The sequence below is a fragment of the Papio anubis genome, chromosome 2, assembly GCF_008728515.1.
Source record: "Papio anubis isolate 15944 chromosome 2, Panubis1.0, whole genome shotgun sequence".
In the NCBI taxonomy this organism is placed as follows: Eukaryota; Metazoa; Chordata; class Mammalia; order Primates; family Cercopithecidae; genus Papio; species Papio anubis.
In genome coordinates, this window is record NC_044977.1 from 91,690,700 (window position 1) to 91,716,393 (window position 25,694).

At 44.8% G+C, this 25,694-nt stretch overlaps 2 protein-coding genes across 14 annotated transcripts in view; one reads left to right on the top strand and one right to left on the bottom strand.

Annotated features, from left to right (window-relative positions):
* The window catches only part of ARIH2 (ariadne RBR E3 ubiquitin protein ligase 2), a 70,233-nt gene extending 46,050 nt beyond the window's left edge, over positions 1-24,183 (bottom strand). For 4 of the 13 annotated variants that reach the window (XM_031663358.1, XM_031663356.1, XM_031663366.1 and 1 more), the window contains exons 1-3: positions 23,522-23,678; positions 19,375-19,438; positions 14,599-14,950 (exon numbers count right to left, since the gene is read on the bottom strand). In XM_031663358.1, coding sequence (XP_031519218.1) covers positions 14,599-14,853 — 255 coding nt within the window. In that variant the 5' untranslated portion in view covers positions 14,854-14,950; positions 19,375-19,438; positions 23,522-23,678. Of the gene's footprint in view, positions 1-6,598; positions 6,636-14,598; positions 14,951-19,374; positions 19,439-23,521; positions 23,679-24,132 lie in introns of those variants that run through there. The other 9 variants (XM_031663357.1, XM_031663359.1, XM_031663354.1 and 6 more) reach the window with 6 other exon arrangements.
* On the top strand, positions 23,114-24,840 carry LOC103882080 (ARIH2 opposite strand lncRNA). Its single transcript, XM_009200823.4, is given in 5 exon segments — positions 23,114-23,761; positions 23,764-23,920; positions 23,922-23,973; positions 23,975-24,143; positions 24,146-24,840. Coding segments are annotated over 5 exon segments (867 nt in total). The 5' UTR covers positions 23,114-23,370; the 3' UTR covers positions 24,244-24,840.
* Positions 24,841-25,694: the final 854 nt, after the last annotated feature.

The window sequence follows — 25,694 nt, forward strand, 5'->3', positions numbered from 1 at the left end:
CTCCCAAAGTGCTGGGATTACAGGAGTGAGCCACCGCATCCGGACTTGGCTCACTTGTGCTCTCTCTCTCTCTCTTTTTTTAAAATCTCAGCTTACCACAACCTCCACCTCCCGGGTTCAAGCGATTCTCCTGCCTCAGCCTCCCGAGTAGCTGGGATTACAGATGTGTGCCACCACACCCAGCTGTTTGTTTTTTTTTTTTTGAGAAGGAGTCTCACTCTGTGGCCCAGGCTGGAGCGCAGTGGTGCGATCTCGGCTCACTGCAAGCTCCACCTCCCGGGTTCACACCATTCTCCTGCCTCAGCCTCCAGAGTAGCTGGGACTACAGGTGCCTGCCACCATGCCCAGATAATTTTTTGTATTTTTAGTAGAGACGGGGTTTCACCATGTTGGCCAAGCTGGTCTCTAACGCCTGCCTCGGCCTCCCATAGTGCAGAGATTACAGGTGTGAGCCACTGCGTCCAGCCTAGGTTTCTTTTTGAGGTAATGAAATGTTCTGGAACAAGATGAAGATGATGGTTGCATAACATTGTGAATGTACTAAATGCCACTGAATTGTATACTTTAAATGGTTAGTTTTAGGTTATGTGATTATTACTTCAAAAAAAAAATTTTTTTTTGAGATGGAGTCTCTGTCAGTCAGGCTGGAGCACAGTAGCACGATCTTGGCTCACTACAAGCTCCACCTCCCAGGTTCACGCCATTCTCCTGCCTCAGCCTCCTGAGTAGCTGGGACTACAGAAGCCCGCCACCATGCCCAGCTAATTTTTTTGTATTTTTAGTAGAGACGGGGTTTCACCGTGTTAGCCAGGATGGTCTTGATCTCCTGACCTCACGATTCGCACACCTCGGCCTCCCAAAGTGCTGGGATTACAGGTGTGAGTCACTGTGCCCGGCTGATTATTATTTCAAATTTTTAAAGGGAAGAGGGGCCAGGAAAATGAATCCTAAGCTCTGTGTACACAAACAGAACATATCATTTTAGGGCGATCGACGAGAGATAGCTATTACTCCAGACTCAAGGGCCCCCGGATGATAAATGAGATCAGCCAAATCTCACACTCTAAGGGTCCTATTTCTCTCCAGTTTATCTCATTTCTTAAAAATAAGGGTTTTGGCCAGGCGCCCCTGTAATCCCAGTACTTTGGGAGGCCAAGGCAGGTGGGTCACCTGAGGTCTGGAGTTCAAGACCAGCCTGGCCAACATGGTGAAACCCCATCTCTACTAAAAATACAAAAATCAGCCAAGTGTGGTGGAGCATGCCTGTAGTCCCAGCTACTCAGGAGGCTGAGGCAGGAGAATTGCTTGAACCTGGGAAGCAGAGGTTGCAATGAGCTGAGATCACACCACTGCACACCACCCTGGGGGACGAGCAACACTCTGTCTTAAAAAATTAAATAAGTTTCTTCTGTTTTTATGTAGGTTTGGTTTTTTTTTTTGTCTAAAGACTCAGTGGGGACAGGGATGACTAGTCTATATACAGCTTTTTTATTAATCCCCCCATTTGCAGCACTTATCTTCCAGCATTCATCAGTCATTTCAGAGTCCATGGTCTTTTCAAAATTTGGACAAACTGGCTCACATTTTGCAATGATGTCCCCATACAACACCCCACTCCAACCCATTTTGTTTGTTAATATTAATTTACATGTGCCTTTACTTTCATTTTCATGGTATTTAAAAATGGAAGGGCACTCCCAAATTTACTTTATCCCCTTTAATAATCTCTCTCCTCCTGCTCTCTTTGGTCCTCCAGACAACTGTTGATTTACTTTATGATGGATTAGTTTGCATTTTCTAGAATTTTATATGACTGACATATAAAGTTTTTGTCTCTCCCCTTTGGGTTTCTTCATGTGGCATTTTTTTTTTTTTTTTGAGTTTTATCAATGATGCTTACATAAGTAGCTCATTATTTGAGCTGAGAAGTATGCAGTTCTATGGATATGCCACTGTTTGTTTATTCATCTGTTTGAGCAACTCACATACTGAGTTGCTTCCAGTTTTTGGCTATTGCAAATAAAACTAAACAGACATCTAAATACCAAAACAAACAGAAGAAGCAGGGTTGGGGCAAAGGCATGTGCAGCCAACCATCTTGAAGTAGCAGTGTTAATAAATTTGCAAAAGAAAATCTGGTGTATTCTACTACAGTATCATAAAATTCACATTGTATTTAAGATTACAGATACCATTAGTCATCTCTACATCATCAAAAAGGACAGCCTGGTCAACATGGTGAACCCCTGTTTCTCATCATCAAAAAGGGCATAGAACCCACTTTTATCTTTTTTTCACTAAAGAATATTCATTTCTTTATAATTATTGCTAAATAAACTTCTCTTTTAAACAAGATCATAAAATACAGTAGGACTTTGCACAGTGGAAACACTAAAAAGTTGGTTTGTACACACATGAAAATAAGTTAGAATGTTCATATGTACTGACAGTTAGGAGAGAAAGGAAAAATATGAAAAAAATTTTTTAAAAAGTTAGAATGGAATTTGTCCAGTAGTTTCCAAGTCACCTGAAGCCTCTTTTGAGAAGATTAGGAAGGAGTGAGGACAGGAGTCTTGCCAAAACCACTCCTAAGCTCAAACTGAGTTGTGCTGTTTCTTCCTCTTAGCTTTGCCCAGGTCCAAGGAAAAAGGCAGGATATAAAATATCATATATTTTCAAATTCAAAACCTCGCAGAGGACCAGTGCTGATGGTGGGGCCAGGGGAAAAGAAGATAGCCCCCACCCCAGGGGCTAGACCTTCTCTTGAAAATTAATGAAATATAAAGTTACATTTAGACATCAAAAAGACTATGGGAAGCCTATCCAACTTGCAAGTATAGCTGAGCAATTTATATCCTACTTCTACTGTTACAAAACCAGTACACTCCAAATGCTGGACACGTCCTTTCAGTAGTCAAAAGAAAGCAAGCACTCCTCCCTCTTCACTTGAATAACCCAAACCATTTTACAATTTTCCTGCACTTCCACGCAAATGTAATGTAAAATGCCTTGGTCTAGCCCCTTGAGATTCTGTGTGTGTATATATATATATATACACAGTTTTTGTTTTTGAGACGGAGTCTCTCTCTGTCGCCCAGAATGGAGTGCAGTGGCATGATCTCAGCTCACTGCAACCTTGCAACCTCTGCCTCCCAGGTTCAAGCGATTCTCCTGCCTCAGCCTCCCAAGTAGCTGCAATTATAGGTGCCTACCATCATGCCCAGCTTATTTTTATATTTGTGTAGCGACAGGGTTCACCATGTTGGCCAGGATGGTCTCAAACTCCTGACCTCAAGTGATCCGCCCACCTCGGCCTCCCAAAGTGCTGGGATTACAGGTGTGAGCCACTGTGCCTAGATTGTTTCATTACAATTATATGAAGTTCAGGTTTCTATATGAGAATTGCTAAAACTAATTCTGATATATACCATAAGCTGGGAATCATATATCTGTTAGGTTTATACCATCTTTTTTTTTTTTTGAGATAGAGTCTCACTCTGTTGCCCAGGCTGAAGTGCAGTGGTATGACTTCAGCTCACTGCAACCTCCGCCTAACGGATTCAAGCGATTCTCCTGCCTCAGCCTCCCAAGTAGCTGGGATTACAGGCACCTGCCATCACGCCCGGCTAATTTTTTGTATTTTTAGTAGAGACGGTGTTTCACTGTGTTGGCCAGGCTGGTCTCGATCTCCTGATCTCTGGATCCACCCACCTCGGCCTCCCAAAGTGCTGGGATTACAGGCGTGAGTCACCGCACCCAGCCAGGTTTATACCACCTTTATTTGGAGGTCAGCTGGCTTCAGGAAAAAGTACTTTGAAGAGAATGTCTTCTGTTTACAAACTGGAGCACACAGAAGTAGAGGTTTGGAGTTAAATTTTCAACTGTGCATTTATTGGCCTGGGCTTAGACACATTAAAAAGCAACACTTACTAAGAACATAACATAACCAGGCATTTCCGCTATGTGCTGTTATGTAAAGAAAAAATATAGACCTCTATCTCAAAGAGTTTATATCCTAGCTTATAACTAATTGGTAAACATTGTAAGTACACACCAAGAAACAAGCATAGTGGTACAGAGGCAAGAGTGACAGATTGGGGATCCGGGAGGGATTCACGTAAACAAGGAGAGGGTCAATCCTCTATTTCCAGGTTGATGGATGGTGGTACTAACAATTAAGATAGAGAATCCAGGAAACCAAGCTTGACGGCATTAGAAAGATTTCTTGTAAAAAGAGGTAAGGTTATCTACAGACTTCTGGAAAGGATGGCGACAGAATTAAAGAGACTGTTACCGGCCTAAAATAAGGAATAAAAGACATGAGAGCTGGTAGAGCTGACCAGGAAAAGAAACTGCTACTCAAAGAGAACAACTTTTCCAGATAGAGACCACACTTTCTTCACAATTATAAGAACAGCTCTGTTTTCCTGTTAAAATCTCCAAACAAACCTCTTGCTCATCCTGCCTGTATTTTTCTCTGTTTATGGTCAATAACATGGTCACTACTGTGAAATCATTCATGGTTTTTTTTTTTGAGATGGAGTCTCGCTCGTCGCCCAGGCTGGAGTGCAGTGGCGCGATCTCGGCTCACTGCAAGCTCTGCCTCCCGGGTTCACGCCATTCTCCTGCCTCAGCCTCCCAAGTAGCTGGGACTATAGGCGTCTGCCACCATGCCCGGCCAATTTTTTGTATTTTTAGTAGAGACGGGGTTTCACCGTGTTAGCCAGACGGTCTCAATCACCTGACCTCGTGATCCGCTCGCCTCGGCCTCTCAAAGTGCTGGGATTAAAGGCGTTGAGCCACTGTGCCTGGTCTGTTTTTGTTTTTCTGAGACACAGTCTCGCTCTGTTGCCGAGGCTGGAGTGCAGTGGTGCGATCTCAGCTCACTGCAATCTCCGCTTCCCAGGTTCAAGCGATTATCGTGCCTCAGCCTCCCAAGTAGCTGGAACTACAGGCATGCACCACCATGCCCAGCTAATTTCTGTATTTTTAGTAGAGATGGGGTTTCATCATGTTGGCTAGGCTGGTCTTGAACTCCTGACCTCAGGTGATCTGCCTGCCTTGCCACCCAAAGTACTGGGAATACAGGCGTGAGCCACTGTGCCCGCTGGAAATTATTAATGTTTATAAAGATTTGTGATAGAAAAGGAACTTCATGTTTTGACAGTTCATGTCAGTTTAAGAAATAAAGTAGGGCAGATACATTTCAGGAGGAGCAAAATGCTCCTCATTCTGCACCTTTTTCAAATCTTTCCTATAATTCTTCCCTCTTCGGGGAAGACAAATCTAATCCTTCAAATTTTCCTAGAGCAGCAAGGGCAAAGAAAAAGCAAAAAATAAATAAGTAAATAAATAATTAGATTGGAGCAAGGCAAAATCAAAGTACGGAGGTATCTCAAGAACAAGAACCCCCAAAACAAGTGAACACTAAGTAGTGCTATTAACATAGGCATAAGATCAAACATTGTAGTCAACCACAAATACAGGTACAGACAAGCTATTATTTCCCTGTATCTTTTTCCTGGTTCCAATTCAAAGTTCATTTTGTGTTATTTTTGCTTTTCTTTCGGTGGGCCCCAGGAGAAGGGAACCAGAGGCTCTAGGGGAAGGTAAAATAATCCAAAGTATATGACCCAATATCATATGCACACTCAGAGGCACCAGTCAGCAATATATTGTCCAGAACCATCCTCAATGTGTAGCCTCCTACCCTATGATTCAAGACACACAACCCTGAGAATGTGTTTTAAGGAACCAAGACAAGAAATATTCCCATCCCTCCGCTTTTGCCCCACTTCTACTATGACCAAGCAAAATCGGTTTGAACATTCATGTTCCAGGCACTTTATCTGCATCATCATCACATTTAATGTTGTGAAGGAGGTGTCATCATTATTTTACAGATGATGAAATTCAAGCATAGAGATGCTGAGGGACTTATCTGAGATGATATTATATTAAATGGAAAAAATGGGACTGGAACCCAATCATGTGACAACTAGCCCAGACTCTGGACAAGGCCCATCAGACACAAAAGTCATATCCATAAAGACATTCACAACAATGTAACCAGTCCCCCAACAACTGTAATACATAGGTACTCACTTAATTGCCCAACGGAGAAAGATTAAGCAAATTACGGTTCAAAAACAAGATGGCATGCTACACAGCCATTTAAAGTATTTGTGAGAATAAAGTAAAAACGGGGAAATGTTTGAAATATACATGAAAAAAACAGAATGCATAAAATACATGTACCTACTGATTATTATAATGCAATGTCTACCAGGGCAGAGATTTTTATCTGTTTTGTTCAGTTATTTTTCCTGTTATGTGCCTGGCATAGGAACATAACAGGAAGCATAGTAGGTTCTCAATAAATATCCAATATTGGTTGAATGAATTGCTGAACAGTAATGCTACATATGAATATGGACAAGAACTGAAGGATGATAAGTAAGGAAGAAAACTTATTTTAGGTTAATGAAAACATGAATGATACTATTTTCTTAAATATTATAGTAACATCTTGACAAAAAAAATTTATAAACTCAAGATTAAAATATAAACGTCAAAAAAAAATAACAAACACAAATACCGTATCATCCCTTGATTACACATGACTTCCATGGTTCCTGAGGTAGAGAGAAAGCAAACAAAAAGACTAGAATGAAAGCTGGCCTTGAATCTGATAAAGAGCTTCTTTTCTGGAAGCTGATGAGCATGTTTTGTATGGTATCAGGTACACAGCGATGACAATAACCTTTCTAAGCTGGCAAGACAAGGACAACTTTGCACCATTTTTATTTAGGCCATTCTCAATGTCACTCTGGACATTTCTCATTGCCTTTAAAAAATGAATTTACACATCAGTAAACACACCTTAGACTTCCAGACTAAAACACTGTGAAATATGTTAACGAACCTATTAACAGCCAGCTATTTGAAATGCAGGAATTTAACCTAAGTTCTACTTAGATAGAGGTATGCAAAGAGCTCACATCAGATCACAAAAATAGAAATCAGAGGGCCGCTCAGCACACAAACATTCAGTGTAACCAGGCCCAGCTTGAAGATACTTTCCCATGAGTAGTAGCAACAATAACAACAACAACAACAACAACAACAAAAAAAAACGATTATTCGTCAATTAATGACTGTAAGTAAATAAAAATAGAATGATCTTAAAATTCAGCTATATCAGAATAAAAGAAAATCGATTTAATAATTAAAGTTTTCACCAGATACTTGTTATCTTTTAACTTGGCATTATGTAAGTAGTTAGTACCAATTAAGAAAATGGCTAAAATAAGGTACTTTGTTGTTATGAACACCAATTGATCATGTTACAAGTGAAAAGGGCAAAAAAGCCAGGTTGTTTTGAACACAGGACTATACAGACTTCGGCACTTAAGAGTCAGAAGCCCTGACAACTCATTACTATTCATCCACAAAGGGGAAAAATTGTCCACAGCAGAATCTTAGATTTTCCAGTCACATTTTGCTAAAGAGCAAACACTAGATTTTAAAACAAATTCACAAAAGAGTATGGCAGAATAGAGTGTTCTAGGAAATATCTTCACAGCTTTGCTGCAGTTGATACAGCAATTCATAAAGCAAGAAGAAATGTAGTAAAAACACTTGTAATAATTGGCATATTCCTCCAATCGTATCTGGGAAACAGGCTTAAAAAGTGAGCAACAGGGCCAGGCGCAGTGGCTCGCACCTGTAATCCCAGCACGTTGGGAGGCCAAGGCAGGTGGATCACGAGGTCAGGAGATCAAGACCATCCTGGCTAACAAGGTGAAATCCTGTCTCTACTAAAAATACAAAAAAATTTAGCTGGGCATGGTGGCGGGCCGCCAGTAGTCCTAGCTACTCGGGAGGCCACAGGAGAATGGCGTGAACCCAGTAGGCAGAGCTTGCAGTGAGCCGAGATCACGCCACTGCACTCCAGCCTGGGGGACAGAGCAAGAGTCCGTCTCAGCTAAAAAAAAAAGTGAGCAATATAGTTCACTATGCCACACATGCGCTGAATAAGTTTTAAAAACCTATTTAAATACCTATTTAAAATCCTAGGCCGGGTGCGATGGCTCACGCCTGTAACCCCAGCACTTTGGGAGGCTGAAGTCGGTAGATCGTCTGAACTCTGGAGTTTGAGACCAGCCTGGGCAACATGGCGAAACCCCGTCTCTACCAAAAATACAAAAAAAGAAAAAGAAAAAAAAAATTAGCCGGGCATGTAGTGCGCACCTGTGGTCCCAGCTATTTGGGAGGCTGAGGTAGGAGGACTGTTTGAGCCTGGGAGGTGGAGGTTGCAGTGAGCCAACATCGTGCCACTGTACTCCAACCTGAGTGCCAGAGTGAGATGCTGTCTCAAAAAACAAACAAACAAACAAACAAAGTCCCATAAAAACCTATTCCTATAGGTTACAAAACCTATTCCTTTCCTCCAACAGTAAAGATGCTTGAGGCTACAATCATAATCCTCCTTTCTACCTATACATCTCTGACCCTCATTCCAGCCCAGAAGATAACCCTCCCAATCCCATGCCCATTGCCCTATGGAGCCAGGACTTCTGTAACCTGCATTGCCCTTCTACACCACCTTCAAGGTCCTCTGGCCTCAACACAAAGCTCAGGTAGCTCACTACACCTCCTGGACTAGATCTAGTTCAAAGTGGCCTACTTCTTTCCCCTCCTGAAGCAATGGGGTGGGTCCCTGAACAATATGCACTTCTCCTGCCCATACCCTTAACATGATGCTAAGATGAGGGCACAAGGAGAAAGAGACTCTTGACCCATCACAAACCAAAGCCAGCTCCACAGTCATGATCCTGCCTGGGCTTTGTCTGGGGCTCTACCAAGGCTGAGCTGCTTCCTGAGCAGCTTGTCAGCAAATATCTCAAGAGTTCCATGGAATGGTAATTAAAAGGACTCACTGAATAACTGAAAAAAATTATTGGCTAACTACTGTATATTTTGTAATAAAAATGCTTATGGTTACAAGAAGGACCTCTTTCATCTATAAAGACAATAAAATAATCTTTGTATAAGCCTCCTATAAAAATATAGTGTAGAAAAAGGTAACTTTGTTTTCTTTAAAGACTCATACATGATCACTAAAAATACTTATTCCCTAGAGATCCCCTCCTCCTACAATACAACACCTCACTTGGCAATCATTTAATCTCATTTGACTATTCCATTTGTTATTTGTGTAGGATAGTTCATTCTCAAATAATGCTTCTGTTTTGCCACTATTTGAATACCAAGTTTCCCTACCTCAGTAACAGATAAGTATTTTCTCTGTTCTCTATCCTGAGCCCTTGATCTGATTTTCTGGGCACCTTCCTCTCTCAATAATGACTTTACTCATAGACTGGTCCCAGAACACATACAGGAAGTTACCCTCTGACACCAGGGCCCTCATTAAACTAGAAATCCAGTGTCCCAGACAATTGTGATTTTTTTCTTTTTTTTGAGACGGAGTCTTGCTGTGTTGTCCAAGCTGGAGGGCAGTGGCACGATCTCAGCTCACTGCAAGCCCCGCCTCCCGGGTTCACACCATTCTCCTGCCTCAGCCTCCCGAGTAGCTAGGACTACAAACAAGCGCCTGCCACCACGCTCAGCTAATTTTTTGTATTTTTAGTAGAGATGGGGTTTCACTGTGTTAGCCAGGGCTCTCCTGACCTCGTGATCCACCCGCCTCGGCCTCCCAAAGTACTGGGATTACAGGCGTGAGCCCACCGAGCCCGGCTGAAAATTGTGATTTTTCTACTTAAGACACTTTACCCAGCTAACTCAGGAGGCTGAGGCAGGAGGATCACTTGAGGCCAGGAGTTTGAGATCAGCCTGGGCAACATAGTGAGATTCTGTATCTTTAAAAAAAATTTTTTTTTGCAGCTTTTTGAGTCCACTTAAAAATTTTTTCTTTATTTTTTGAGATGGAGTCTCACTCTGTCACCCAGGGTAGAGTGCAGTGGTGCGATCTCGCTTCATTGCAACCTCCGCCTCCCGGGGTTCACACCATTCTCCTGCCTCAGCCTCCCAAGTAGCTGGGACCATGGGCGTGTCACCACACCCGGCTAATTTTTTGTGTTTTTAGTAGAGATGGAGTTTCACCGTGTTAGCCAGGATGATCTTGATCTCCTGATCTCGTGATCCACCCGCCTTGGCCTCCCTAAGTGTTGGGATTACAGGCGTAAGCCACCATGCCCGGTCAAAATAAATATTTTGGGGTTTTTTTGTTTTTTTTTTTTTGAGACGGAGTCTCGCTCTGCCGCCCAGGCTGGAATGCAGTGGCCGGATCTCAGCCTCCCGAGTAGCTGGGACTACAGGCGCCTGCCAGGTTGCCCGGCTAGTTTTTTGTTTTTTTTTTTTGTTTTTTTTTTTTTGAGACGGAGTCTCGCTCTGTCGCCCAGGCTGGGGTGCAGTGGCCGGATCTCAGCTCACTGCAAGCTCCGCTTCCCGGGTTTACGCCATTCTCCTGCCTCAGCCTCCCGAGTAGCTGGGACTACAGGCGCCCGCCACCTCGCCCAGCTATTTTTTTGCACTTTTTAGTAGAGACGGGGTTTCACCATGTTAGCCAGGATGGTCTCGATCTCCTGACCTCGTGATCCGCCCGTCTCGGCCTCCCAAAGTGCTGGGATTACAGGCTTGAGCCCCCGCTCCCGGCCTTTTTTGTATTTTTTAGTAGAGACGGGGTTTCACCGTGTTAGCCAGGATGGTCTTGATCTCCCGATCTTGTGATCTGCCCGTCTCGGCCTCCCAAAGTGCTGGGATTACAGGCTTGAGCCACCGCGCCCGGCCAATTTTTTGTTAATTAGCTGTAGGCACCTATAGCCCCAGCTATTTGGAAGGCTGAGAAGGGAGGATAGCTTGAACCCAGGAGTTTGAGGGTGCAGTGAGCTGTGATCATGCTACTGCACTCCAGCTGTGAGATAGGGCAAGAGCTCATTTCTAAAAATTTTTTTAAAAATAATTTTTAAAAAGAGACTTCAAATCCCAAATGGCAGTGAAAGGCTTAACTTTATGATATGCTATCAATCATCCACATGCAACTGCCTGGACACACAAAATGAGTACACAGACATGAGAATCAAGTAAAAAATTTAAGCTACTCCTCAAACTTGGATAGTTTTTACTCATAGACTAGAATTTGTAGGACTATAATTTTCAATTACATACACACATAACATCTTCTACAAGCCACAGAACCTAAATTATGTGAAAAAAATTAAATATTTCAATATGCCACAGAATTGTGCAATCAGCACTACGAGCAATGGGACATCAGCAGTGATCTGGGTGACTGTCACTATTGATCACACTTTCAGAGACATGTGCAACAAGAGAACCAGAGTAGCCGGAACACCATTAGGTAAACTAAGCACTTAAATTATTCCCTCTCATCCTCAAAAATTATTAATTACAAAAATAAAAACAGGCCAGGAGTGGTGGCTCATGCTTGTAAAGGAATTTGGGAGGCTGAGGTGGGAAGACGGCTTGAGGCCAGGAGTTTAAGACCTTGGCAACATAGCAAGACCCCATCTCTACCAAAAAAAAATTTTTTTTGTTGTTTTGAGATAAGGTCTTGCTCTATAGCCCAGGCTGGAGTACAGTGGGGCAATCTCAGCTCACTGCAACCTCTGCTCCCAGGCCCAAGTGATCCTCCCACCTCAGCCTCCTGAATAGCTGGGACTACAGGCACATGCTACCATGCTCTGCTAATTTTTGTATTTAAAATATAATTTTAAAAATATAAATAAAAACAATGCTAGTTTGCATCTGGCCTCAAAGAAAAAAAAAACTGTATATGATTTCTTCTCCTTTACTCTTGACCAAGCTGCTTTTCTGTCCAGTTTCTTTGGTCAGGTTCCTGAACCACTTAAAACACCAGAGTTCCTTTATGTGTAGTCAAGCCAACCAAAAGAGCCACAACCTTTTTTTGCCCAGCCCCAGAAAGTAAATGGTGTTAACATGTTTTTCAGTGAAGTGTAGAAGGGAAAAGACAAACTCTGTCTTCTATCAACATCTAAATTTTTGTGGATTATTTTCCTCTTTGATCCATTTTCTCTTTAACCCTTTCATACTGTTTCAGCTCTCTTCCTTCTCTTATTTATTCCTTCATCTCTGTTCCAAGTTCTTTTTGCTCTTACTCTTCTCAGTCTTAAAGGCCAGATCAATACCCTTTCAATTCATTTCCAATAGGAAAGAAAATGTATCAGGGACTAGGAAATCTAACTCACACCAATAGCAGCAGCTGCTACTATCACCAACAATAAACAAAATCAACAAGTATCCAAGCAATTATTCAATACCTACTGTAGATGAAATTGTGTGACAAGAATGATGGAGGAGATAAGGTACAAGACAGTTACTGCTCTCCAAGAACTGACAATCTAGTTGGAGAGATCATGCCAAAATGTGTGAACAGTTAAAACGTAAAGCAGTCAGAAGACTGCAGTACATAATCTAAAAAAATAAACGAGCTGTATTGTTTGGACACAGATCAAAGGCAGGCATGGCCACTGTGCTCTAGGGGCTCTCAAGGAAACTGACTCAGAGAAAGCACGAGCTAGACTCTGAGGACCCCTAAGGGCAGTAAGAGATGAGGTGGTGAAGGGAAAGCTTTCCAGGAGGCTGACCATGTATAAGAAGGAAGAATATAAAACAGTAAATTTTATGTTACATATATTTTACCACAATTAAAAAAAAAAAAAAAAAAAAAAAAGGAAGGAAGGAAGGAAGGGAGGGAGGGAGGGAGGGAGGACAGGTGCTTGGGCCCCTCAGCTGTCTCTAGCAAGGCAGAAAAAGCCAATACAGAGGGCTTGACAATCTGAGAATTCCTGTGTATAGACAGGAACATCCTTGTGAACTTGGTCAACTGACACTGTCCAGAGCAGAGTCACACACTACATAATTCCTAATATTATTTTTTCTAACCTAACATTATGAACATATCCTTTTCTTATTTTAAATACCAACATTGTATATAACCTGACAGTATGACTAAAGCAAAAGAAACTATTGATCAACAAGAGAGAGGTGTGCATGGTGAGGAAGAAAAACCCGATTATTGTTTCCTATCAGGGAAATGCCCTCTGGAGGCAGGGGTCCAGCAGCTTTGCTATAGCCATAGTGCAGAAATTCCACACCCAGAGGATCCATAGGTCCCCATTCTTCAGAGTTTTCTGCTCAGCACAAGAGAGGAAGTCTACAATCACTTCTAGAAATGAATCACAAAAAAAAAAAAAAACCTTAGCTTTCAGCTTCCAGCCAGTTGCTAATAAAGATCTGAGTATCTAAATCCAAGATATTAACCTTTGCCAACCATCTGGGGGGAAAAAAAATCCCTAAACTAGTAGATAAAGCAAATTTTATAGAAATCATACAAGGCACACCTTAGTTACTTCTGTTTAAGTACCAATAAAATTTATTTGGTTGACATCATGCCAAGGTGCCCTTTTGACCTCAAATTTAATCAGAAACAAAATTCATATAAGAATTCATGAAAAGGCCGGGCGCGGTGGCTCAAGCCTGTAATCCCAGCACTTTGGGAGGCGGAGACGGGTGGATCACGAGGTCAGGAGATCGAGACCATCCTGGCTAACAAGGTGAAACCCCGTCTCTACTAAAAAATACAAAAAATTAGCCGGGCGCAGAGGTGGGCACCTGTAGTCCCAGCTACTCGGGAGGCTGAGGCAGGAGAATGGCGTGAACCCGGGAGGCGGAGCTTGCAGTGAGCTGAGGTCCGGCCACTGCACTCCAGCCCGGGCGACAGAGCGAGACTCCGTCTCAAAAAAAAAAAAAAAAAAAAAAAGAATTCATGAAAAAAGATTAGCAAAAACACTAAAGTAAGAGAAATATTTCCAATTTCCCATAATGGCCAGTGTTAGAGAAGGAAACATGCTTGCTGGGAAACTGTCAAAATGATCATAAAAAATATAAATAATGAGGATAATAACTGGCCTAAGGTGCAAGACATCCAAAGGTATGTTTTAGCTTACGTGTTAAAAAATAAAATGCTTGCTGGAATAATCAACTTTGTTCATTCTTTACAATTCCCATACTAACACCCCCTAAATCAATGAAATACAAGCTATAAGAAAAATATATTAAAATCAGTACATGAAACAAATGAGCTCATTAGCCCAAAGGCAATGATTATTCAGGGCAAACCAGAGGGATCTGGATACTCTCAAGACATTTATCAGTCACTCAAACACAGTCATACAGAAGATGGTGATTCTGATGCTTATTGTATCAACCTCATAAAATTCTTGAAAACTCACTTCCTGAAACAAGTGCAAAGTTGTGCAATTCTGCTACTATACATTTCTGGTATGGTACATCTTTCTTGAATCTGTCCCACCCCTCCTTTCTAATTCTTACTAATTTGGGAATCTGAGGACCTTAAATATGCATATATTAGAAAACAAAGCAAATGTAACAAAATGTCCAAATGATGACGACATACATTTGGTTTCAAGCTACAAGGCCATTCAATTAGTCTGGAGGAGACATTAATTAACAACAGCTCATCCTTAGATTTAACTGGAGGGGGATTACACTGGAGTTTACAACACTGCTCACCTTTAGGACAGAAGCTAAGCTGGTCATGTGCTCATTGAGGGCACCCTCAGATTCCTTGTAGGTCAAGCAAGTGAACTGGTACTCCTCGGGATCAAAGGCATCAGCCCCCTGCTGCTCCACATCGCTGGCTACTCCCACGTAATAGTCCTCTATGTCCCCAGGATCTTCATCCTCTTCTTCTTCCTCTTCCTCACAATTTGGGTCATAGTCCTCTTCATTGCTGTCAGACCCCTGGCTATTCATGTCCACTGACATCTTAGCATCCAGCCAAGTTGCAGATCAGGAAAGCAGTTGCTTTTTCCCCCTCCCCCTAAAACTACCGATTTCTCAAATGCATTAGTATTTTTGTCTTCTAAGGGAGGAAAAAAAAAAAAGTGTTACTTTTTCCCCACGACAAGTAGTAACAGAAACAGTTCAAGAATCAAAATGGGACAGTCCTGGCCCTAATCTCACTATAGCTTATTCCAACTCTGGTATCACATGGGGAATCTCACCATCATCCCCCTGGCCCAGGCCTATCAAAGGGAAATCCTTCCCTGGAGAGATAGAAGCAGCTGATAAATGGTAACTTCACATGAAAGGCCTGGCATGACAGGGCAAGGCCATCTGCTCCATGTCAGAAAGTCAAATTCCAATGAACTTGTTATTCTTCCCAAAGTCCTTAAGGGAGAAGCACATCCCCATAGCTGGCCGCCCAGAGGGGAGGCGACATAAAGGTTTAACTACCAAAGTTTAAAATTTTGCGTATCATTCTTCCATTAGTATTGATACAGACAGTACATAAATAGGAACACTTCCCGCTATAATATGTAGAAAAAGAAGACCACTGTTTCACAGACATTACTCTTAGGTGTCTGAAAGACAGGTGCATAGTTGGTAAAGAAAGAAAAACAAAAACAAAAAAAACACATAGGTCTTCAACATCCTCCTCTACTCTGCAAAGCTGACTGAACTTTCAGGTTTAAAGAGTTCTACTGGCCGGGTGTGGTGGCTCATGCCTGTAATTCCAGCAATGTGGAAGGCTGAGGCGGGTGGATCACTTGAGGTCAGGAGTTCAAGACCAGCCTGGCCAACATGGCGAAACCCCATCTCTATTAAAAATACAAAATTAGCCAGGTGTGGTGGCATGCACTTGTAATCCCAGCTACTTGGGAAGCTGAGGCAGGAGAATCACTTGAACCGGGAGGCAGAGTTTATAGTGAGCCAAGATTGCACCACTGCACTCCAGCCTGGATGACAAAAGTGAAACTCCATCGGCCAGGTGTGGTGGCTCATGCCTGTAATCCCAGCACTTTGAGAGGCCGAGATGGGTGGATCACTGAGGTCAGGAGTTCGAGACCAGCCTGGCCAACATGGTGAAACCCTGTCTCCACTAAAAATACAAAAAAATTAAGCGGACATGGTGACAGGCACCTGTAACCCCAGCTACTAGGGAGGCTAAGGCAGGAGAAACGCTTGAACCCAGGAAGCGGAGGTTACAGTGAGCTGAGATTGCACCACTGCACTCCAGCCTGGGCAATAAAAGCGAAACTCCATCACACACACACACACACACAAAACAGGGAAACTCCATCTCAAAAAAGAAAAGCCGCAGACAGTAAAATGTTAATTACATATAAACGAAAAGAGAATACTAGTTGAGAAAGCGAAACAGTCACAAATCCTAACTTCAACTCACAGAAGATTGTGGCAAACACCCATTAACTTTTCTTTTTGAGACGGAGTCTCATACAGTGTCACCCAGGCTGGAGTGCAGTGGCTGCTCTCACTGCAAGCTCCTCCAGGTTCACACCATTCTTCCTGCCTCCAGCCTCCCGGTAGCTGGGACTACAGGCTCACCACCTCACCGCTAGTTTTTGTATTTTTAGTAGAGACGGGTTTCAATCGCAGCTAGCCAGGATGGCTCATCTCCCGGACCCGCGGATTCGACCAGCCTGCGTGCTAGATTACAGGCCTGGTTTCACCGCCGCCAATCCTTTTCTACACAACTACTATCTCATCTGATGAGCTGCAAGGAACAATATCAACTAGTGATTTAAATCCAAAACTAGGCCAGGTGCGGTGGCTCACGCCTGTAATCCCAGCACTTTCGGAAGCCGAGGTGGACAGATCACGAGGTCAGGAGATCAAAGAGCATCCTGGCCAACGTGGTGAAACCCCATCTCTACTAAAAATACAAAAATTAGCTATACATGGTGACACGTGCATGCAATCCCCAGCTACTTGGGAGGCTGAGGCAGGAGAATCACTTCAACTAGGGAGCTGGAGATTGCAGTGAGCCGAGATCCTGCCACTGTACTGCAGCCTGGCAACAGAGCGAGACTCCATCTCAAAAAACAAAAAAAATCTAAAACTAATAGAACCTTAAAGTCCAAGAGCATTTGGATTTAATAGTATGTAAACAATTTATTTAAACAAATCTTGATTAAATACAAAAGCAAATATAAAATCTACTTGAAGTAGGTAATCTGTCCGGAAAAAAACAACGAACCATAATCTAAAACAAAGACTGAGGGCCAGGTGTGGTGGCTCACAAGTATAATCTCAGAATTTTGGGAGGCTGAGATGAGAGGATCCCTTGAGGCCAGGAGGTCAAGACCCCCCTGAACAACCTAGTGAGACCATGTCTCTACAACACATTAAAAAAAAAATAATCCCAGCACTTTGGGAGACCGAGATGGCCAGATCACCTGAGGCTAGGAGATTGAGACCAGCCTAGCCAACATGGTGAAATCTCATCTCTACTAAAAGTACAAAAATTAGGCTGGGCGCGGTGGCTTATGTCTGTAATCCCAGCACTTTGGGAGGCTGAGGCAGGCAGATCATGAGGTCAGGAAATCGAGACCATCCTGGCTAACACGTGAAACTCCCGTCTCTACTAAAAATACAAAAATTAGCTGGGCATGGTGGCATGCGCCTGTAATCCCAGCTACTCAGGAGGCTGAGGCAGGAGAACTGCTTGAACTTGGGAGGTGGAGGTTGCAGTGAGCTGAGATTGCACCACTGCACTCCAGCCTGGGCAACAGAGCGAGACTCAATCTGAAAAAATAAAAAAATAAAAAATAAATTAGCTGGGCATGGTGGTGCACACTTGCAATCCCAGCTACTTGGGAGACTGAGGCAGGAGAATCACTTGAACCAGGGAGGCGGAGGTTGCAGTGAACCAAGATCGTGCCACTGCACTCCAGCCTGGGCAACAGAGTGAGACACTGTCGCAAAAAAAAAATAAAATAAACAAATAAATAAAATAAAATAAAATAAAATAAGACAGGCATAGTGGTCATGCGTCTGTAGTCCTGGCTACATGGAAGAACTGCTTGGGCCTGGAAGGTCAAGGCTGCAGTGAGATCATTCCACTGCACTCCAACCTAGGCAACAGAGAGAGATTCTGTCTCCAAAAATAATAATAATAATTCAAGTAAATGCTCTTCTCCTTAAAAAAAAAAAAAAAAGGCCCACGTACAGTGGCTCACATCTGTATCAGTGGGTCACATCTGTATTACAATGCCCACACTTAGGGAGGCTGCGGCTGGAGGATCATTCAAAACCAGGAGTTCCAAACCAGCCTGGGCAACACAGCAAGACCCATGTCTACCAAAAGGAAAAAGAATTTGTAACCAGTCTAAAACACTATGGAGTCCTGAGATATGGTATCACTCTGACACCCAGTCTGGGATATAAAAACATGATCATGGCCCACTGTAGCTTCCAACTCATGGGCTCAAGAGATCCTCCTGCCTCAGCCTCCTGAGTAGCTGGGACTACAGGCATATGCCACGCCCATACCTAATTTTATTTTTTGTAGAAACAGGGTTTTACTACGTTACTCAGGCTGGTTTCAAACTCCTGGCCTCAAGCGATCCTCCTGCCTTGGCCTTACAAAACGCTGGGATTACAAGCAAGAGCCACTGTGCCCAGCATAGAGTCACATTTTTATGTAATAAAAATATTGGCCAGGCACGGTGGCTCACACTTGTAATCCCGGCACTTTGGGAGGCTGAGGCAGGTGGATTACCTAAGGTCAGGGGTTTGAGGCCAGTCTGACCAACATGGAGAAACCCAGTCTCCACCAAAAACACAAAATTAGCTGGGCATCATAGCACATGCCTGTAATCCCAGCTACTCAGGAGGCAGAGGCAGGAGAATTGCTTGAACCCCAGAGGTGGAGGCTGCAGTGAGCCAAGATTGCATCATTACACTCCCGCCTGGGCAACACGAGGGAAACTCCAATTAAAAAAAAAAAAAAAATCAGTATATCTAAGTTGATATGTTAACTATAAATGCTCCCATTTCTAAAAATTAAAAAAAAAAAAAAAAGGCCCTATTAATTATGGGGCAATAAAAATAATGTTTGCAGTCTGACCTTTTTTTTTTTTTTTTTTTTTTTGAGAAGTCTCGCTCTGTCACCCAGGCTGGAGTGCAGTGGCGCAATCTCAGCTCACTGCAACCTCTGCCTTCCGGGTTCAAGCAATTCTCCTGCCTCAGTCTCCGAGTAGCTGGGACTACAGGTGCACGCCACAACGCCCAGCTAATTTTTTTTGTATTTTTATTAGAGATGGGGTTTCACCATGTTGGTCAGGCTGGTCTCGAACTCCTGACCTCATGATCCACCCGCCTCAGCTTCCTAAAGTGCTGGGGTTACAGGCATGAGCCACCATGCCCAGCCAGCAGTTTGACTTTTAACAAACTCTTCTGCATGGCAGAGCCATATAATCACAACTAAAACTATGGTGTTTTTTCTTTAGGAGAAAAAGTTAATCTTTAAATTAAAGATACCTGTAATTCTTGGCGATCTCTCAGGCAGATGTCACCCAAGTATTCTACGTAATATGACTTCCATCTAAAATGAAAAGAATTACATTTTTAAAACTGGCATACTGCTTTTGTAAGTTTATTTTTTTTTTAAAGCAAAGGTATTTTAAAGGACAAGTAACAAGGGACAGTAACTATTAAATTAATTATCTTCTTTTAAGTGCCAACAAAAATCCATGTCATAATTACACTGACAAGAGTTACCTGACCTTCTAAAAAAAGAAAGTATTCAGCTAGGCATGGTGGCTCATGCCTGTAATCCCAGCATGTTGGGAGGCCAAGGCAGGTGGATCACCGGAGGTCAAGAGTTCAAGACCAGCCTGGCCAACATGGCGAAACCCCATCTCTACTAAAAATACGAAAATTAGCTGGGCATGGTGGCGGGCACCTGTAATCCCAGCTACTCGGAAGGCTGAGGCAGGAGAATCACTCGAACCAGGGAGGCAGAGGTTGCAGTGAGGTGAGACTGCGCCACTGTACTCCAGTCTGGGTGACAAGAGACTTCGTCTCCAAAAAAAAAAAAAAGTATTCTAAGTAAACAGGTAGGAATAATTTAACCTCAATTCTCTCTCTCAGTTTGGAAGACTGTTTATTTTTTCTTTTGAGACAGGGTCTCCCCTCTGTCACCCAGGTTGGAGTGCAGTGTTGCAATCTCAGCTCACTGTAACCTCCACCTCACCCAGCTGAAAGGCCGCTTCTTCACTCCAATACTTCTGTCCTTCAGATTCTCTACAGCAACTACCACAATTTCAATCCTAAATGTTATGTAGATGTTGACAAAGCAAATTGTAACTGACTTAAAATTGAATTTTTACTATAAAATCACCACCACTGTGGTAATCTAACACAGAATAATGCTAATATTTCAGATCTCACTTTACTTATGCTGTTGTGGCTCATTTATGTCACATTACTCATAAATGTTGTGGTGGTACATGCTTGTAGTCCCAGCTACTTGGGAGGCTGAGGTGGGAGGATCTTGAGCACAGGAGGCTGAGGCTGCAGTGAGCCAAGATCACGCCACTGCACTTCAGTCTAGGCAACAGAGTGAGACCCTGTCTTCAAAAACAAAAAAAGTTCCAGGACCAGGTGTGGTGGCTCACGCCAGTAATTCCAGCACTTTGGTTTGGGAGGCCAAGGTGGGTAGATGGCTTTAGCTCAGGAGTTCAAGACCAGGCTGGGCAACATGGTGAAACCCCATCGTTACAAAAAACACAGAAATTAGCCAGGAATGGTGGCGCATACCTGCAATTCCAGCTACTCGGGAGGCTAAGGCAGGAGAATTGCTTGATCTGGGAGATGGAGATTGCAGTGAACCAAAACTGTGCCACCGCACTCCAGCCTGGGCAACAGAGCGAGACTCCGCGTCAAAAAAAAAAAAAAAAGAAATTGCCCACAGGCTTCTTACCAACCAGATATTTAGGTGGGGAAAACTCCACACTCCCTCCAAAAAAAAAAAAGAACACCATTTCATACTAAGTGTTCTAGGTACAGATTTAAATGAAAATTTAATTTTTAATCATCTCAAAGTTAAATATCCAAATTCTACTTGAAAAAGTGGGCCGGGCACAGTGGTTCACACCTGTGATCCCAGCACTTTGGGAAGCTGAGGTGGGCAGATCACAAGGGCAGGAGTTGGAGACCAGACTGACCAACACGATGAAATCCTGTTTCTACTAAAAATACAAAAATTAGCTGGGCGTGGTAGCGTGCGCCTGTAGTCCCAGCTACTCAGAAGGCTGAGGCAGGAGAACCGCTTGAACCCAGAAGGTGGAGGTTGCAGTGAGCCAAGATCGCACCACCGCACTCCAGCCTGGGCGACAGAGCAAGACTCCGTCTAAAAATAAAAAATAAATAAATAAAAAGTAAAAAGTGATCTTGTCCTGACAGTACTTTTTTTTTTTTTTTTTTTGGAGACAGAGTCTTGCTCTGTTGCACAGGCTGGAGTGCAATGGCACAATCTCGGCTCACTGCAAGCTCCACCTCCCGGGTTCACATCATTCTCCTGCCTCAGCCTCCCAAGTAGCTGGGACAACAGGCACCCACCACCACGCCCGACTAATTTTTTGTATTTTTAGTAGAGATGGGGTTTCACTGTGTTAGCCAGGATGGTCTCGATCTCCTGACCTCATGATCCACCCACCTTGGCCTCCCAAAGTGCTGGGATGACAGGCGTGTATCACCGGCCAACAGTATGTATTTCTTTAGTAACATAACTGACAGTAACATTTTTATTTCCTTTGAAACTTAAATATTATCCCTACATCCCAGACAGAAATGGCATAATAGACATTATTTTTGGAGTTCAAGACCAACCTGGGCAACACTGCCAAATGCTGTCTCTACCAAAAAGTCTTAAAAATTAGTAGGGCATGGCCGGGCACGGTGGCTCAAGCCTGTAATCCCAGCACTTTGGAAGGCCGAGACGGGCGGATCACGAGGTCAGGAGATCGAGACCATCCTGGCTAACACGGTAAAACCCCGTCTCTACTAAAAAAATACAAAAAACTAGCCGGGCGAGGTGGCGGGCACCTGTAGTCCCAGCTACTCCGGAGGCTGAGGCAGGAGAATGGCGTAAACCCGGGAGGCGGAGCTTGCAGTGAGCTGAGATCCGGCCACTGCACTCCAGCCTGGGCGATAGAGCAAGACTCCGTCTCAAAAACAAAACAAAACAAAAAAATTAGTAGGGCATGGTGGCACACGCCGGTAGTCCTAGCTGCTCAGGAAGTTGAGAGAGGAGGATTATTTGAGTCCAGGAGATTGCAGTGAGCCATGATCACGCCACTGCCCTCCAACGAGCCAGGTAACAGAGGCCCTGTCTCTAAAAAAAAAATTTTAAGGGTCAGGTACAGTGGCTCACGCCTATAATCTCAGCACTTTAGAAGGTCAAAGCGGGAAGATCGCTTGAGCCCAGCAGTTCAAGACCAGCTTAGGCAACCTACTAAGATTCCTGTACCCACAACAAATTTAAAAAATTAGTCAGGTATGGTGGTACATGCCTGTGGTCGCAGCCACTTGGGAGGCTAAGAAAGGAGGATCACCTGAGCCCAGAAAGTCCGGGCCGCAGTTAGCTGTGATCGCCGCCACTGCACTCCAGTCTGGTGACAGCAACTTTGTCCCGCCCACCAAAAAAAAAAAAAAATTCCTCCAGAGCCAAAGTCACATGTTCAGGGGACCTGACAACCATCCTGGGCTTGCTGACCACGCACAGAACACATAAGTTTTAGTGAGTCTGATGACGTTTACTCCAGATATGATCACTAGCGCTGAATGGTCATTCCTAACTACACCTCCGAAGAAAAACTACTTGGCACAAAACTAGAAATCAGCAATTTCGTTTCAAAATCCTACACTCTATATCTGTCTTTTCTAATACGGTGACCACAAGGCACATGCGGTTATTTAAATTTAATTACACTTAAAAATTAAGTAAAATTTAAAATTTAGTTTCTCAGGTGCATTAGCCTACAGATCAAATGCTTAACGGCCACGTGTGGCTAATAGCTATCATGTTGAACAGCAAAGGTATAGAAATGTCGCTATGACAGAAAGTTCTATGGGACTGGGCAATGAACAGTACGAAGGCGAAGTCATCCAAGAACGCGGCCGCCCAAGCAGCTTCAGGCGAGGCGGCGACACAGTTCCGGGGCCGCACATCCCGAGGGGCCGCGGGCTCCGGGATATTCGCGCGGACGCGGAGCCCACGAGCTGGGGATAGCCTCCACAGGCGGGCGTTAAACCGCGCGGGCAGCGCTGCGAGAGCTCCCAAACAGGACTCGAGCGGGGAGCCCCGAGGCCGTGCGTTTCCCCGCCGCGCCAGACAGGGAGGGCCTAGATGTGCCGGCGCTGGTTGGTCAGAGGCGGTGGCCTCTGACCTTTCCGCGAGCTGAGAAGACGGCGGGAGGAAAAAAGACAGAGACAACGCTGGGCGCCCGGCGGTCCCTCCGCTGACGGCGGGTAATGCTCGGACAGCGAACCGGCGGTGGGGGGTGCCCGGGCCTCCCGGGCGACGGCGAAGGCGGAGTCCCGGCCCGGCCGGGGAGGCTGGCTGAGAGGCCCCCCCAGCTGCCCGCCAAAGTAAACAACGCCGCGACGTGCGCTGCGCACTTACCGGGAGCTGCGGCCTCGCGGCCGCTGAGCCCGGACGAGCCAGACCGAGTCAGGCCGGGCCAGAGGGACTGGATTGGGGAGAAGCGGCGGCAGAGGCGGCGGGCCGACGCCGGTCAAGCCCGTGCTGCTTCCTCCAGAAGAGTCGTCCCCGCAGCTCCGGAAGTACTTGGCGCCGTTGCGTCACTTCCGGATCGGGGTCGACCCACGGTCGCTCAGGTCGCGACTGGCTCCTGGTTAGAGGGCTCTTTAGCGCCGCCTCCTTGCAATTTAGCTCTCTGACCCATAGTCTGACTAGGGTACGGCAGGTGCCGACCGCGTCTGGAGCCACCGTTCGCCTACCAGCGTCTCCCATTGAGATGTTCTTAACCAACGCGTTTCTCACCGCCTTGTCATTTCACTGTGTACTCCGGGATCGGGCACGGAGAAGACATCCTGGCGTCGGTGGAATGTCTAAAGAACCATTGTTTCCCGGCCGTTATCTGGTCTGAGGGGAGCTGGGCCGGGAATTTCTGCCTACACCCCGAGGCGGTCGCCGGGTGGCCCCAGAGCCGCAACCATACCACGCTTTCGCTTCCCCCGCCGCGGCCTCGTTCGCCGCCCAGTTCGACTTACCGTCAACGTGCAAGGTTAACTGCCTTGCTTGCAGTTTCTTTTCACACTATAGGAGTTGTCATCATGACTTCCAGTTACCTTCTGGGACCGGTTGTCAAATGGTGTGGCTAGAACTCAGATTGTTGCTGCACCACAGTGGAAATGCCAATGTGAAGCCGCTGATGTTAGGAAGGCTCCAGGGTGTGCAATTCCATAGACAACAAATCAAATCATTTCCAACCATACTGGACTCGCGTATATACGCATTTAAGACACCTGTGCTGGCCGGTCGCTGTGGCTCATGCCTGCATTCCCTGCATTTTGGGAAGCCAAGGTGGGAGGATCGCTTGAGCCCAAGAATTTGATGTAGTGAGACCCCTCCTTCTTTCTACAAAAAAACAAAAACAAACAAACAAACAAAAAAACCTAAAAATTAGCTGGGCGAGGTGGCACACGCCTGTGCGTCCCAGCTACTCAGGGGGCTAAGGTGATATAGGATTGCTTGAGCCGAGGAGGTCAAGGCTGCAGTGCGCCGAGATTGCACAACTGCAGTCCAGCATCGGTGATAATGGACCCTGTCACAAAGCAACAATAACAAACCATACAATGTAGAAAGCCATTGAAAATCATGCCGGGTGGCCGGGCACAGTAGCTCACGCCTGTAATCCCAGCACTTTGGGAGGCCGAAGAGGACAGATCACGAGGTCAGGAGTTCGAGACTAGCCACACCAGCATGGTGAGAGCAGGCTTTACTAAAAACCAAAGTGCTTCCGACATGATGGCGAGCCTGTAGTCAGCTACTTGGGAGGCTTAGGCAGGACAATTGCTTGAACTTCGGCTTGGCCCGGAGGTTGCAGTGAGCAGAGATGGCCTTGCTCACTCCCAACTAAAGGCGACAGAGTTTAAGACTCCGTCCTCAAAAAAAAATTCCGGGTGGGACTGCTCTGCCTGTGGGTAGCAATTCCTTTTTTTAGTGAGTCTTGCTCGCAGGCTGGAGTACAGTGGGAGAGCCGCTATCTCAGCTCTGCAACTCCACCTCCCGAGACTTCAAGTGATTTTCCTGCCTCAGTCTACCAAGTAGCTGGAACTGGCGTCACACTACAGCAGCCAGCTAATTTTTTTTTTCTTTTTTTTTGAGACGGTCACCATTTCTCTCGCTCAGGCTGGAGTGCGGTGGCGTCTCGGCTCACTGCAAGCTCCGCCTCCCAAATTCCGCGCCATTCTCCTGCCTCAGCCTCCCCAGTAGCTGGGACTACGAAGCGCCGCCACTACGGCCGGTAAATTTTGTGTATTTTGGTACAGGCGAGTTTCACTGTGTTAACCCGGATGGTAATTTTTGTATATTTAGTAGAGACAGGGTTTTACCATGTTGACCAGGATGGTCTGGATCTCTCGACCCCGTGATCCGCCCTCCTCGGCTTCCCAAAGTGCTGGGATTACAGGCGTGAGCCACCGCTCCTGGTCTCCTTTGTTTATTTACTTCTTTAATAAACTTGCTTTCACTTTACCAAAAAAAAATAAAATAAATCATACTGGGTGGTGGGGTATGGTGGCTCAAGCCTGTAATCCCAGCACTTTGGGAA